We start from the raw sequence: 14,496 nt of genomic DNA, 5'->3' as shown, positions 1-14,496 counted from the left end.
GAGTGGAGGAGATGAGTCCTGACCCAGCTCAGTTGTGTCTTCATTTGGGTTTCTCATAGTCAAAGATTTGAGAGAGAGAAGGTAGTTCATTTGGGAGTTGAACCAAAAACTTCTGCTAGTGGAAAGAGTCTGTAAGAAGAAAGGGAAGGGAGCCAGGACAGGAGCATTGTCAGGTAAGCGCCCTGTGGGGCAACGGGAGTGTAACACTCCTGGGGACTCTGGGAGGCAGGGTAGAGATGTCCCACCCAAGGGGCAACTTTCCTGGGTATTTATACATCAGCTCCTGCCAGTCCTCAGCTGAGGGCTGTTTCTGGGGGATGACTCCTCAGCACTCCTTCCAGCCCCGAAGCATGTAGGCAGAGCTGCTTACAACAGTCCCAGAGAGCTCTCCAGCACAGAGATGTGGGTTCTGATAGGTGGCTGTCAAGCCAGTGGGCATGCGTGTGGTATGTACCACCAAATAAACTTGGTGATTCCCCATCCATTCTCAAAAGAACTGGCTCCCAGACCCTGACGCACCTTGAATTATTTTTGCAATAAAAGTCTCTGTGGCCATGCTCTATACAAATTTGTGCTTCAGAAGATGTTCAAAGAAGCCTCAATATCTGTCTTTCTCCAAAGCCCCCCAAATGATACTGAGGACCTAGGCTTTGGCAGTTTCTTCCCCACCAAGGACAACCACTTACCGAAGTAACACTTTGAGGAGGAGAGGGTAGCCCTCCCCATTCTCAAAGTCTAGGAACAGAGCCGAGGAGACAGGGTAGGAGTCCTTCACAAAGGCCAAGATGAGGTTCACTGCCTCGCTCACCTCGGGAGCGGGGAGGCTGTCCGCAAGCTTGGAGAGGTTCTGAAGGGAGAGCTTGATGCAGTCCATGGCTGAGGGAAGAAAACAACCCTGCTGAGTTTGGAAACCATAGCTTTTCTGCCATGGTCGTTGGCTCCCCGCCCTCCTTTCAACTGTATGTATCAAGATGTAAATGAGAATTCAAAAACACTTTTCTGCTGGGTCTTGAGTCAAGAAGGAGTCTCCCCCATGGGAAGTACAATCCCAAGAGCCACACTCTGCAGACCCAGATGGAGAGCAAGCGAAACAGGAAGAGAAAGGAAGCGTCTTAGAGCCGGCTGCCCCTAATTCCCAGCATGCAGTGGGGCAGGAAGGGTGGGTCCATCAGGTCATGAGCTACACAATGCTGGGCACTGAGAAAGACCTTCTTAAGGAAGCATCTCCGGAGATGCGCAGAGATCAGCCTGATAAAAAGTTCAGGGAAGGATATAGGAGTACGTAAGAAGGTAAGGGACCAAAAGATGGTGTGTTTCCACTACTAAAGTACCCGGGTGTTTGGCACCCAGAAGTGTGAGCCACAAGGGAGGGGGAGGAGGGCAGGGCCAGCTCATGTGTGGGCCCTGGTCCTGGGACTTGCCTGTTACATTACCCAGAGCTGTGAGAAGCCAAGGGGAGATTTGAGTCAGAAGAGAGATGTCACTGGATTTGCATTTCAATGGATCACTATTTTTGGAGCTCTTTCACCTGGAGAAGCCTCTTCTGAGTGCCAGGAAAGACACACCAGTGGATCAGGAAAAATATCTACTCGATAACATGTGCTGTGTCCCTCAGCTGCAAGGCTTCAGATGCCCCCAGTGTCTGCATGATGGGCAGGTCAGCCCCAAGAGCTGCGGGCTTGGCAGGTAACCACAAGGCCAGCTCTTTCTTCCAGACCTTCTCTTCAGTCTCTATGCCCATGGAAATTACCCATTCCGAACCTAAGGGAATCCTGGGCTCAGTGCTCCAGGCGGCAGGCTCCCCACCAAGGTGAGAATTTTCTTTTCTGGTTATTGTCTTGGACAGCTAACAGTAATGACACAGTGAGAGACCCCTGCCGCCAATGCACGCAGCTTTTTCTCGGGGATCTGCCTCCAGCCCATGGGGGTTATCTGGGCTGCTGAGCATCTCAGGCCCAGCTCAGCTCGGGGCCATTACTGCTGGGCCCTGGCCTCACTGGGAGCCTTGAATCCCTAACCTGGGGCTGACGTTTGGTCCCTGGCTCAGTTAAAGTAGGGCAGTGGGCTTGTTGAACTCTCTCAGCTGTCGGCAATGGACTCCCCCTGTTACGGGGGGCCCCAGAAAGAAGACAGATCAGAGGGCAAGGGTTTACTATCCCCATTTTACAGATAAAAGAACTGAGGCACACAAGCACTTAAGTGCTCAAGGTCATTCAGCTATGAGAACAGGAGGACAGAGCTGGAGTCCACAGCCCAGCGGTCTGGTTCCAGAATCTATGGCCTTAACGCCTATTTATGCTGCCCAGAGCAGAGCTGAAAACACTGGATTGGGCATCTCCGGGTTTAGAATGTGATTCTCCTGTTTGTGAGTTAGGGAGCTGGGCAAGTTCTTCCACCCTGTCTCTGTTTTCCCCTTTACAAAATGGCATTAATATTCATCTCAAAGACATAGATGAGGTAATACACAAATGGGCCTAGCAGGCTTAGCACGGCGTCTGTTTGATAGCATGTGTGCAGTAAATGAGTTCCCCTTTCCTTTCCTCCTCCGATGGAGCACCAAAATAAATAAGAAAGACAATTTTGTAAAGGAAACCAAGCAAAAGGTCATCTACTGGGCATAGATGGGCATCCGTGAAGACCTTGTTTGTCCATCTCTTTTTTGGTTCCAAGGTCTCACTGTAGAAAGTGGGCCTATATCCCAGCCCTTGTCTCCTGGGGTCATACCTTGCAGGTACTGGATGATGCCAAGGTTCTGGGCTTTGGAGATTGCCCTCAGCACACAGAAGGTGGGCTCCTTCCAAAAACAGCAGCTGTGTTCCCGAAGACAGGTAGTGGCAATCACTAGAGATTGGAGCTCATTTCCTGATAGAAGTCTCTCCAGTCCCTGAGACTCACTGCAAATGTTCAGCAACATCTGGAGAAAAAAAGAGAAAAGAAAAGAAAAGATGCCTGGTTAGGAAGCCTCCTTCCTATAACAGATTTCTTCCCTACTTTTCCAGAGGCCAGAGGCGTATGTATCAATGCAAAGGATGGGTTGTATGGGTCACACTCTGCCCCAGAGCATCATGGTCGTCAACACCACCTAGAAAAGGGTGACAGGGCATGGGCTAAAGTCTGCAGTTTACCCTTTCCAATTCAGAATAACAAAGAAGGGTTTGACTTAGAGAGTTGTCCTTTTACAAAGAAGTGCAGGAAAAAAATGTCATCAAAAGTTAAAGTATAGAATTAATAGGACCCATTGCTATTTAAAAAGAGATGTGCTCCAGGGCGCCTGGGTGGCTCAGCTGGTTAAGCGTCTGCCTTCAGCTCAGGTCAAGATCCCAGGGTCCTGGAATCGAGCCCCACATCAGGCTCCCTGTTCAGCAGGGAGTGTGCTTCTCCCTCTCTCCCTGCTCATGCTTGCTCTCTCTTTCTCAAATAAATAAATAAAATCTTAAAAAAAGAGAGAGAGGATGTGTTCCCAGATCCCTGGTTGGCACTCAAACCCTACTTCTCATAAGATCATGAGCCTCATCCTATAACTTCCTCTCTGGGCCCCGTGCCTCCTCCCCACCAGTCTCCCTACGGCTACCAGAGGGCCTTCTGATACCTTCCTGCCACTTGGGGCAAATCATGGCTCACAGAGTTCTGTGCAGACTAGCCCACCTCCTCGCACCTGCGATTGTGTGCAGCCCTCCCTTTGGCTCTGGGTGGTCTAACTGGATCTCCTTCTAGTTCGACAAATATGAAGAGCTCCTTCCATCTGAATCTATTAGCCCCTTCTGAGCACAGTGACAGAGTCCAACCTGGACAGCCACAGAGCTGGGCTCCAGACCCCCTCTGCTGGCCTCCCCCGCACGTGGGCGTGGCCATGTGACCCTTGGCTTGGACACCACTTCTGCTCCTGTCCCCTCCCCTCCCCCTTCACACCTCCGCTACAACCTTCAGCTCCGGTTCAATGCCATTTCCTCCCGACAGCCTTCCTTTATGCTTTGCTATAAATCAGGTCCCCTTGTCCTCATTTCCCAGTACACCTTCCATTTTTCCTTCAGAGCACTTAAAAAATTGGGACACTGCTATTTAATTACATGATTATTTACCCTGTTTGGCTTCCCCAACCTTCTGTCACTTCTACGAGAGAGGGTACTATGCTTGCTGCTGGAACCATCGGTCCGGTGTAGGGCAGCACAGGGGAGGAGCTCCATATATTTTTGCGGAATGAAATAAGGAAAACCCTGAGGAATGCAGCCATGGCCTATCACTGTGGCTCGCAATCTACCCATACAGGGATCGAACTCTGAAGGCAGGGCTGCACTAGTTCTCTGTAGGACACGTAAAAACTACGTGGTAAAGATTTGTCCAAGTGCCCAGGACTGCATCCCGGCCACCACTTAGAATATGATTCATATACAGATAAATGATGCCTCAGTTTCCAACAAATGCAGCTTAAGGGATAACCTACCATAAGTGAACCCATGAGATAACTTCTGATAACGATGATTCCGGCTTGAGAATGAATCTCAAATGGATGCTAATGTGAATGCACATGTGCAATGCACAAACACACTTGGAAATTCCCAAAAGCTCTTAAGCACCTGCTCTGTGACAGGGTGCCCCAAGCCTCTGGCTGCAGAAAGTTGAGTAGGACACAGGGTCTTCCTTACCCTCCCCTGACCAAGGTCTCCTCCAGAGAGGCAAGAGGAGTTTTCTGGAGAATGCAGCATCCGGGAAGCTGAGAAAGCAGAACTGGTCAGTAAGGGGGCAGGGAAAGAGGTGAGAAGTTATGCTAAAAGTTGCTGCTGGTAGTCAGAGAGGATAGGAAAAATGGGGAAGGACACCAGAAAATTGCATTTGATGTTTAGAAGCCTGAGATAGGTTCTGGGAGGGGGAAGGAGGTGACCTGACGAAGTGGTCTTGGGAGCCCAATCCCAGCCCCCCACCCACTACCTCTGTGCCCCTGGACCCACTTTCACTCACCATACTTTAGTTGACATGGAATCAGAATTGTAATACTACACACACCCTGGGATGGAAGAGAGGGCTCAGGGAGGTGACAGGTGTGAGGCCGTGGCACGGGTGGGTTCAGGGAAGTACTCGGAAAATGTTGGCTACCCTTATGCAAGTGCAGTTAGCGTGCTTGTCCTCAGAGGAGGCAGGGGCCAGAGACAGGAGGCTCCACATGCTGGGGAGGACAGGTAGGGCCTGGGAATGCAGCCTGGAGGAAGAGAAGCTGCTGGGGCCAAGTGCAGGAGGAGGAGCACACTTTTCTGGGGGAGAACGAGGGATGCAATGAGATGGAGAGAGAAGAACATCCATTTTCCAAATGCACAGGATTGCTGGCATCTGCAGAGCATGGGGACCAACAGAGGAGCTGGCCCTCCAGGAGGACAGAGTTGCTTCAGGGCTATGACTGAGGAAGATGAAGCAGAGGCAGGTCTTGGCCCAGGGATGTGGAGCCCTCCTCTCACTCACCTGCACAAACATCCTCTGAACTTGAACATCACTCTCAAAAAGCTCATCCTTTTCCAGAGGAAAGACAAAGAAGAGGTAAAGGCACTGCAGGAGCAGGGCTGGAAGGCCAGACTCAGCAACTCTGCCCAGGGTCTCCTGCAAGGGAAGCACAGACGTGACCCACGGCCGCAGAGCCCGCAGAGCACTCCTCCAGCCCAGACCGGCGCAGTCCAGCCCTGCGGCCGTTTTAGCCAGGAACATGGGTACACCCTGTCCTCTCTCTGGGCAGCACATTCTCAAGTTAGCGTGGAGACCATCATCCGACCCACCTAGGGCGGCTGTGAAGATTACATTTATGTAGAGTGTATACTATATGCTCGATTAACATGTCTTCGTTTACAGGATAGCTAATAGGAAGGAGGGAAAGGAGGAATGAAGGGAGGGAGGGAGGGACAGGTGCAGAGCAGAAAACAAGGGCTTTCCTACATGATCACACTACTGATTTGGGTCGGTTGCCTCCTGATTAGGGAATTGGACACTCACGAGGACATGGTTCATAACAACGGCAAACACCTAATGCAGGACCTGAGCAAGGCCCTTCCCATCCCCTCGTTCAGGTCTGAGACTTCCCCAAGACCGAAACAGTCCTATAGGTGAACACTGATAACCAGCATGGCCAGACAGAGGGGAGAAGACAGGAAGTGGGCAGGGAGGGGACCAGCCTGAATATGGAGCTTCCTGGAGCCTTTCTGCCACGTGCTCTGCCTGAAGCTGCCCCGGGGGTTATGGCAGCAGCAACATCTGCATGTGTGTGTGCACGTGTGTGCACATGGGCACACGTGTGTGCATGTGGGCGCATGTATGGCATTAGTCTAACGCATACTGCCCGCCCAACTTCCCACCCAGCAGACTAATGTGACAGATAACAGTGGCAAAATGAGAAAAAGGGAAAGGAAGAATGTATGGTCTGGGACAGAACCAGAAATATAAGGCAGGCTGTTGGTCCTACCCTTCCCCCTAGAAGCTTCCAGTACGCGGTAATGGCCATGGCTCTGCTGTGACCCGGCTTGTGGGGGGGCTCCCCTGTCCTCCGTGCTGCATGGGCTCTACTGAAAGCCAACTGCTTACTTGTCTCACTGCTTTTCGGGCTGGCTGCTCACGGTGGAAGACAAGCCCTTAGGTTAATTTTTACCACCAGACTATGAACAGTCCTGCCCTGGGGGCAGAAAAGCTCCCGCCCTGTGCTTCAGGCTGCCATGCTGATGGTGGTCCAGGCGGTTTATGTAGAGCAAAGGCCAGCGGATCCTCCCTGCAGTGAGCAACTGCACACCAAGCTCCTCTCACAGCTGCACACACTGTTTCAGGTGCCCAGCTGAGGTCTGTGTTCACTGTTAGCCTCAGGCGGGCCATGCCCCATCTGGTTCCCTGCTGCTCCCAGCACTGAGCGCCAGACTGGCATGCAGTGGGCATTCTCACCAGGCACATGAGTCTCTGGGCCTGCCCTGTCCAGGACCCCTGGCCATTTCTGCTGCTAGCCACAGCTGCCGGGGACTGCTTCTGCCTAAGAGGACACCAGCCATCCGCAATCCACTCACAGGGAGGACATGTCTGCAACCAGGATGGGTCACCGTGGGAAGGGAAGAAAGAGAAGCCAGTCTCATTCAGGCACTGTCTCTGGGCAGGTGTGGGACTGGTGCCTAACGGGGGGCTCCTTCAGTCTGAGTTTAGCAGGAGCCAGTAAAGAGCAGTGGCTTGGAGCGCAGGCTCTGGAGTCAGACAGAGAGCAGGTACACAGGATGGTAACTAACATGGCTTCATAGTCTGACTCAGAGGGCTTAGGGAGTTTAATTGACCTGCACGGGACACATCAGCCTTGCCCCGACACAGGAAACTGTCCACACACATCAGCCATTGTTAACCCCTGCACTAACCCAAGAACTAAGGCATTATCCCCCATTCTAAAATTAGCCACACAACTGTGTCACAGAAAGGTGACAATTTGCCCAAGGTGACACACAGTTTGTCAACTCAGAAAAGCAGGATTCGAAAATGAATTTCAAATGCTCAAGTCCATGTTCTAGGTCAGAAGGGAAATAGGGCAGGAGAAATGATAAATCAGTATCATAGCAAAAAAGACACTCTGGAGATGTTCCATTGCCCTTTGCTGGGACTTCCTGCTGCACATGGATATGGAGCTCCCAAGCTGGGGCCCAAGGGGCCTGGAACTTACCGAGTTTGTCCCCGTGAGCACAAATACTGACTTCAGGAGCAGGTAGCCATCCTGATCCACATCCCCTTTCCACCGCAGCAACTGCCCAGCTGCCTCCCTCGCTTGCTCTGGTAATAGCACATGAAGGAGAGAAAGCATTACCAGCAAGGCGGTGCAATGACCTGCCCACCCTCCTTCCCTCCCCTTGGCCTCCTTCCCCGTGAGATATACCTTAGCATCTTTAGGGCACTTCTGTCTCCTTTCCTCCCCACAATGCCATCTTTCACCCCCTGCCGGATTAATCTCCTGGGAGGATCGTCTTTATCATGTCACCACCCTTGTTCAACAACCATCAATGGCTCTCCATTATCAAATAATAAGAAGCTCCTCAGCTATTGGACTTCTCACAATCCAGAGTCTTCATGCCACCTCCACTTCCTATATCCTCCAGCCCCTTATATTGCAGAAATTCCTGCAATCTACACCATGCTCAAGATACTCCTGCCCCCTAGAGTTCCCTCCTGCCCCTCAGACCCATAGTCACCACGAAACTCTGCCCAGCCTCCAGGGTCCAGCTCTAGAAGCAGAAGAATGCAAGTCAGGAGACCCCAAAACAGAAAACATGCTTGGCTTTGGCTTCTGTGTCTTTTTTGGATCAAACTATTCACTCAACACACGGGTGTACCTTTTATCCCCCTCCCAGAGACCCTGGTCCTGGGGTGTGTGTGTGTGTGTGTGTGTGTGTGTGTGTCCCTCCCAGGAGCAGCAGAATTCTGCAAGTCCCTCTTCCCTCCTCTGCCAACCTTTCCCTTCATTCCCAGCATCCTCATTGGCAGAAGTGAGCCTGTGGTGCTCTCTGGAAAGCACCACTCAGGCTCCACTAGAGAGCAGAGAAGGGCTTCGCAGGAGTCCTGGAAGGAGCATGCAAGTCTGTTTAGCTCTGCATGAAGTGTTCTCTTACCTGCTGGCTTTCCCACAAGTGCCTTCTGTATCTCTTGGGCAAGCTGGTTAGAAGTATCTTCTGCCAGCCTTTGGAGACTGGGAAAGCAGATGATCCCCACAGAGTTTTCCCAGGCCTGAAGTGCAATAAACAGGATTCCAGCAAAGATGCCAAAGCTACAAAGCAAGGCATGAGAATCGCCTTGCCGCTCTCCCTGCCAGCCCAAACCAATGGGTCACCTCACTGTCCCAGGTGTATCCCAAAGGCCACCAAAACACCTACCCTAACAGCTTCCACTGTATCCCTACCCTAGTGCCTGTGGATTCTTCAACTTCTGCCCTGGGCCCTGAACATCTGCCCCTGAACTCATGCTGCTGGAGTGTCAAATACACATAGTCCAATCCATTGCCTTCCTCCCAAATCTATTATATCCTGTCTCTGCGAATGGTTCTGCCAAGCACCCAGTTGCCCTAGTGGGAAATTCCAAGGGTGATTCTCTAGGTCCCCCTCTCCCTCACCTTACCCCATCAACTGCTACCTCACTGATTCTCCTCTTGCATGCTTCATGCTTCTCAAACCTTGTGCAGATATCGTAGTTTAAGTCATACAGTTATTTCCTTTGATAAATTCTAAAGGGTGGGATTGCAAGTTAAAAGGGCATGCTGCTTCTTTTTTTTTTTTTTTTTTTTTTTTTTTAGTGCTTTGGTACATATTACTAACTCATTCCCCAGAAAACATTTACCTGATTAGCCTCACCAGGGGTTCCATGGGAGAGAACTAGTTTCTGTACACACATTGTGCACTGTCATGCATTTTTATCTTAAATGAGAATATCAATTGCAGTCTTTTGATTACTAAAATAGATGAACACTTTTCACGCATCTTGAATTGCCTGTTTTTACCCTTAGCCTATTATTCCATTAGGTTTTTCACTATTTTCTTATTTGTTTTAAAAAGCTCTTTATATATAAAAAAAATGTTAACACTTGGTCCATAATACTATTGTGATTTTTTTCAAATTTGTCATTTTCTCTTTTAATTGGTACCTTCAGGTTTTGCTGTACAGAAATCTGAAATTTACATGAAATGAAATTTCTCAATCAATTCCTTTGTTTTCTAGCTCTAGTTCCAGGCTCAGGAAATGCTTTTAAGTCCAAGTGGTCGTGGTCACTTTTAATCTCCTATTTCTTTTTACTTTTAATTCTTTAAAATTCTTTCTTCTCGGGGCACCTGGGTGGCTCAGTTGTTAAGCGTCTGCCTTCGGCTCAGGTCATGATCTCAGGGTCCTGGGATCGAGCCCCGCATCGGGCTCCCCACTCGGCGGGAAGCCTGCTTCTCCCTCTCCCACTCCCCCGCTTGTGTTCCCTCTCTCGCTGTCTCTCTCTCTGTCAAATAAATAGATAAAATCTTTTAAAAAAATAAAATTCTTTCTTCTCTGTTCCTTCTCTAGTTCTATCCTATTTGGCCATCTTTCTGCCTTGGTCTTTTTCTTTTATTGTTTAGGATACTATTTAATAGAAGTCATTAATTTTAAAATTCCACTTAGGATGCCCGACACTTTTCAGAATTCCCTCCCAGTCTGCTTTTCATTAGAATTTTCTCCCTTTGTTCTCCTGTGCTGTCACAGGCAGAGTTTACTAGTCCCAGGATGAGGAGAGTCCTCTCCAGACCAACAGTCAGAGTGGAGTGACTCTTCTTGGCACAGGACTTGAGTTCCTCGCAACTTCACCTTCCCAGTTTCCCACCTCCCCAGGGAGGTAGGCTTCTGAGCGCATTCCTGGCAGTTAATGGCCTCAACAAAATACAGTTTTGCTGGATTGCCATCCACTGCTTCTACTCACCAGCCATATTATTAAATTACGTTCCTGCCAAAAGATGTGACTGAGTTTTTTAAAGCTGAGAGTCTCCTTCTAGAAGAGGTGAGAAAAACATCAAAATTCCAGAGGGAAATGTGTTTCCTTGCTGTAGACACCATATTTATTAAAGAGTAAAAACATTTTAGAAATGTTCTCTATTTTAAATGATGCTACATACAAAGGAAACAAGCCACAGATTGGGAAAAAATATTTATAATGCATATAATGAACAAAGCAATAGTGTCCAGATTCCTACAAATTAATTTTTAAAAACCTGATTTTTTTTAAAACAGGCAAATGAAACAGTAACTTATAAAAGATACAATAAATAACAAATTACTAATAATCAGGAAAATGCAAATTAAAAGTACAATGAGATATCATATTTTTCAGGTTGGTAAGAATGTAAAGCCTGACAATACTAAATGTGGGAAAGGACCAGGAAAACCCCATGATCTACTGATGGAGCACAACTTGCAGAAAACGCCTTTGAAGTCCAATAAAGTTATAGGGGGACACATCCTATGGCCCAGCAATTCCCTTCTAGGCATATTCCCTGTAGAAATGTTGGCACATATACACAAGGAGACATGAACACGAACTATCATGCACCTTATCTGTGATTGTGTCACATTGGAAAAACTCAATGTTCATCAATAGGACAATGAATGAATAATTTGTGGCATGCATATGTAAGGATACCATATAGAACTGAAAAAGAAATAGAGCTACATGTATCAATATGGATAAATCCAGAAATAGAATGTTGGGTGCAAAAAGCAAGTTGTAAAAGTATATTACAGTCTTGAGTCTAAAAAAACCTGTGAGTTTACAGATAAATTTCACAATAATATCACTTATGATTATTAAAATGCATTCATATTATTGTATAACTTGGATATATATTAGATATATATATTTGAATATACATAATACATATTGTATCCATATAATATATTCAATGAATACATATATTCCCCCACAGGGAATGATAACTCAGCAGGGTGGGGGTTTGCACTGGAGGAGGGCAGAAAGGGAATGAGCGCTAGCTAGCACGCATGCACAGGTGGTGTCAGTTTATCTGAAATGTTTTGTTTCTTTTATATGGGTGGTGAGTACATGGATATTTATTTTGAACAAAACTTTGTACCTGAAATACTTTTTTTATTGTCTTCCCTACAAATGGACAGAGTTGCCCCTTTCCTTTATAAATAAGAAAGCAGTTCATCAGAACATTGCTAAAACTACAGACATGCTAGGGACGCCTGGGTGGCTCAGTCAGTTGGGTGTCTGCCTTTGGCTCAGGTCATGATCCCAGGATCCTGGGATCAAGCCCAACGTCAGGCTCTCTGCTCTGCCAGGAGCCTGCTTCTCCCTCTGCTGCTCCCTCCTCCCCTGCTAATGCTCTCACGCTCACTCGTGCTCTCTCTCTCTCTCAAAAAAAAAAAATATTTTTTAAAAAACCACTACAGACATGCTAGGTCAATATTAAAATGCTATTGCACATAGTAGACCTTCAACAAATATTAGATAAGTGAATACGTGATTATGAAATCCACACTACGCAGATTGATGGCTGAATGTATTGCATGCTGGGTTTGTGCCAATCGTTGGACTGAGCACTTACGTGCATTGTTTCCATTAATCCAGGACAACCCTTTGAGATCAGTATTGTTATGATTATTCCCACTTTACAGAAACTAAGGCTGAGGCAGGAGAGTAAGCCCAGAGAATCAGGTGAGCAGCAGAGTGAAGAGCTGAGTTACCTCACTCATAGCCAAGGAGCATGTGCATAGCTAAGAAATTTAAGGCTGCCACCTGGAAACTGGCTATCACCTGGAAACTTGAATCCCCGGAAAGAAAACATCAATCCTTTTGGCTGGGAATTTCTGGTAAGATTATTTCCTCCCCAGGACTGAGAACTCTGCTATGATGTCTTCCTAACAAATTCCTGTCCTCCTCCGTGCACTGGCAAACCCCTCAAAGACCAATTTACAGGCAGTTGACTCAGAAGCATCTAGATCGTCTTCAAGCAGTGGGACTCCTGCAGGCACTCTACAATAAAGTAAATTGGGCCACTGTGAGCTGAACAGTAATTGTACGCTCAGCCAGATTCTCCCAAGGCTCACACTCCTTCCTGGGACCGCAATGGGCACTTCTGGAGGCCACGTTAACTCTTTCAGGCCACTGGGGTGTTGTTTGATGCACAGAGGCAATCATTTACTGAATGGTACCATGGAGACCCCCAAAGAGTTAAGGCAGCTTCCAAAAGGACTTATTTTTTTTCCCCAGACTGGGACTTGCATGCTGGGAGCATATTGCTCAATATTTTTTTAAAATTTTTATTTACTCACATTATCTAAGCTGCACCATCGTGCCTCGTGGCTGTCTCTCCCATGGAAGAAAGAGAATGAAAATGATGCTGTGGCCTCCAAAGAAAGACGAGGAATGACAAAAGCTCTTGAGGGGATGGGAGAAAACCCCAGCTTTTGAATGACAGAACCTGGCTGGTTTTCAAGGATGGCTACAATGTTAGTATTTCTTCGTTACCACCAAGTTTGGTGGTTTGGTCTTTAAGTGAGCTCAAAACATTCCAGAGACTGTATGGGAATTTTCCCTGCTTGTGTGACACAGTTGACCCTCTCTGTTGTAAATTTTTTTTTTTAAATTGGTTAGAGCGCAGGTCCGCACACTCTGACCAGTGGTCCGCCTCTAAGCCATGGCCTGTTTTTGAAGATCTTATTTATTTATTTATTTATTTATTTATTTATTTATTTATTTGACAGAGAGAGAGCAGCAGCAGGGGGAGAGGGAGAAGCAGACCCTCCGCTGAGCAGGGAGACTGACATGGGGCTCAATCCCAGAACCCTGAGATCATGACCTGAGCCGAAGGCAGACGCTTAACCCACTGAAGCCAACCCAGGCAGCCCTGTTGTAAATTGTTTTTAAAAAGTGATGTATCAAAACTTTACTTGCACAAAAAAAAAAAAAAATGTTGTTTCTCCAAGATGGGAAGAAGCCACGTTGCAGGCCCCACTCTGAGGTTGTGTAGATCGGGGATGGACAAAGAAGAGTATTTACCTTCACTGCCCCCTTGGGACACTACATTTGGAAACAATTACTGCTCATCCTTATTATTATATTTAATGTTTCTTCTCTCTCTTCCACTGTCAGCTGGGTCCACACGTGGTTTCTACGAGAATGATTGACCACACTCAATGGTGTAAACTCTGCACCACTGGCAGGGGGGTTAGTCTCAGAGTACCTGTGCTTACCTGTGTATCAGCACACCTGCACACACGCACGTGCACAAACACACTCACTGCCCACGTACGATCAAGTTAGTGTTAATTCTAAACCCTCCACACTAGGAAATGAATGATTCCCCCCATGTTACCCACTGTCCTGGCTATAGATCGCTCTACAACAAACCACCCTCAAATCGAGGGGCTTATTTTTCTCATGGATCTGTGATTTGACAGCTTTTCTGTGCATTGCTCAGCTGGGGCAGCTACCGGGGCTTGAGCTCCACCCGCCAGATGGCACATGCACGTGGCTGGTAAGTTGGAGCTGGCTGTCAGCAACAAGATCGGGGGCTTTGGTTCCTTTACACGGAGGCTTTTACTCAGGGCTGCTGAGACTTCCTCACAGCATGGAAGCAGATTTCAAAGAGTGACCGGAAGTGACAAGTGACGGGGACAAAAAGCTGCAAGTCTCTTGAAGCCTAGACCTGCACATGTCATTTCTGCCCTATTCAAGTAGCCAAGTCATCACAAATCCCAGGGGAGGGGATGTGGATGCCACCTCTCGAAGGGAGCAGTGTGGACCCATTCTCAGCATCTTTAATCTGCCACATCCACAGAGCTACCTTTGTCCCCGTTGGTCCCACCTCCCAGGTTGTCTGTCCCAGACAGTGAGGAATTTTACAGTCACTGACAGGGTTTCCCTATCTCTCAGCCTGTTTTCTCTCAAAGTGCATATTCCAAGAACAATCTCAACAACTACATCTATAGTTTCCCTGTGTCTATTATTACTGAATATCTCTGAGCAATGTGAGGACC

General features: G+C 47.9%; 1 protein-coding gene across 4 annotated transcripts in view; it reads right to left on the bottom strand.

The window, feature by feature from the left end:
• WDFY4 (WDFY family member 4) overlaps positions 1-14,496 on the bottom strand; it is a 296,192-nt gene that overhangs the window by 260,128 nt on the left and 21,568 nt on the right. For all 4 annotated transcript variants that reach the window (XR_004819647.1, XM_027595872.2, XM_027595873.2 and 1 more), the window contains exons 3-7: positions 8,601-8,715; positions 7,661-7,767; positions 5,452-5,586; positions 2,725-2,914; positions 687-876 (exon numbers count right to left, since the gene is read on the bottom strand). Coding sequence is in view for 3 of the 4 variants with exons in the window: in XM_027595872.2 (XP_027451673.2) it covers positions 687-876; positions 2,725-2,914; positions 5,452-5,586; positions 7,661-7,767; positions 8,601-8,715 (737 nt within the window). In the remaining variant the exon portion in view is untranslated. The remainder of the gene's footprint in view (positions 1-686; positions 877-2,724; positions 2,915-5,451; positions 5,587-7,660; positions 7,768-8,600; positions 8,716-14,496) is intronic.

The sequence above is a fragment of the Zalophus californianus genome, chromosome 15 (assembly GCF_009762305.2).
Source record: "Zalophus californianus isolate mZalCal1 chromosome 15, mZalCal1.pri.v2, whole genome shotgun sequence".
Classification (NCBI taxonomy): domain Eukaryota; kingdom Metazoa; phylum Chordata; class Mammalia; order Carnivora; family Otariidae; genus Zalophus; species Zalophus californianus.
This window is presented reverse-complemented; position numbering and strand designations above follow the sequence as displayed.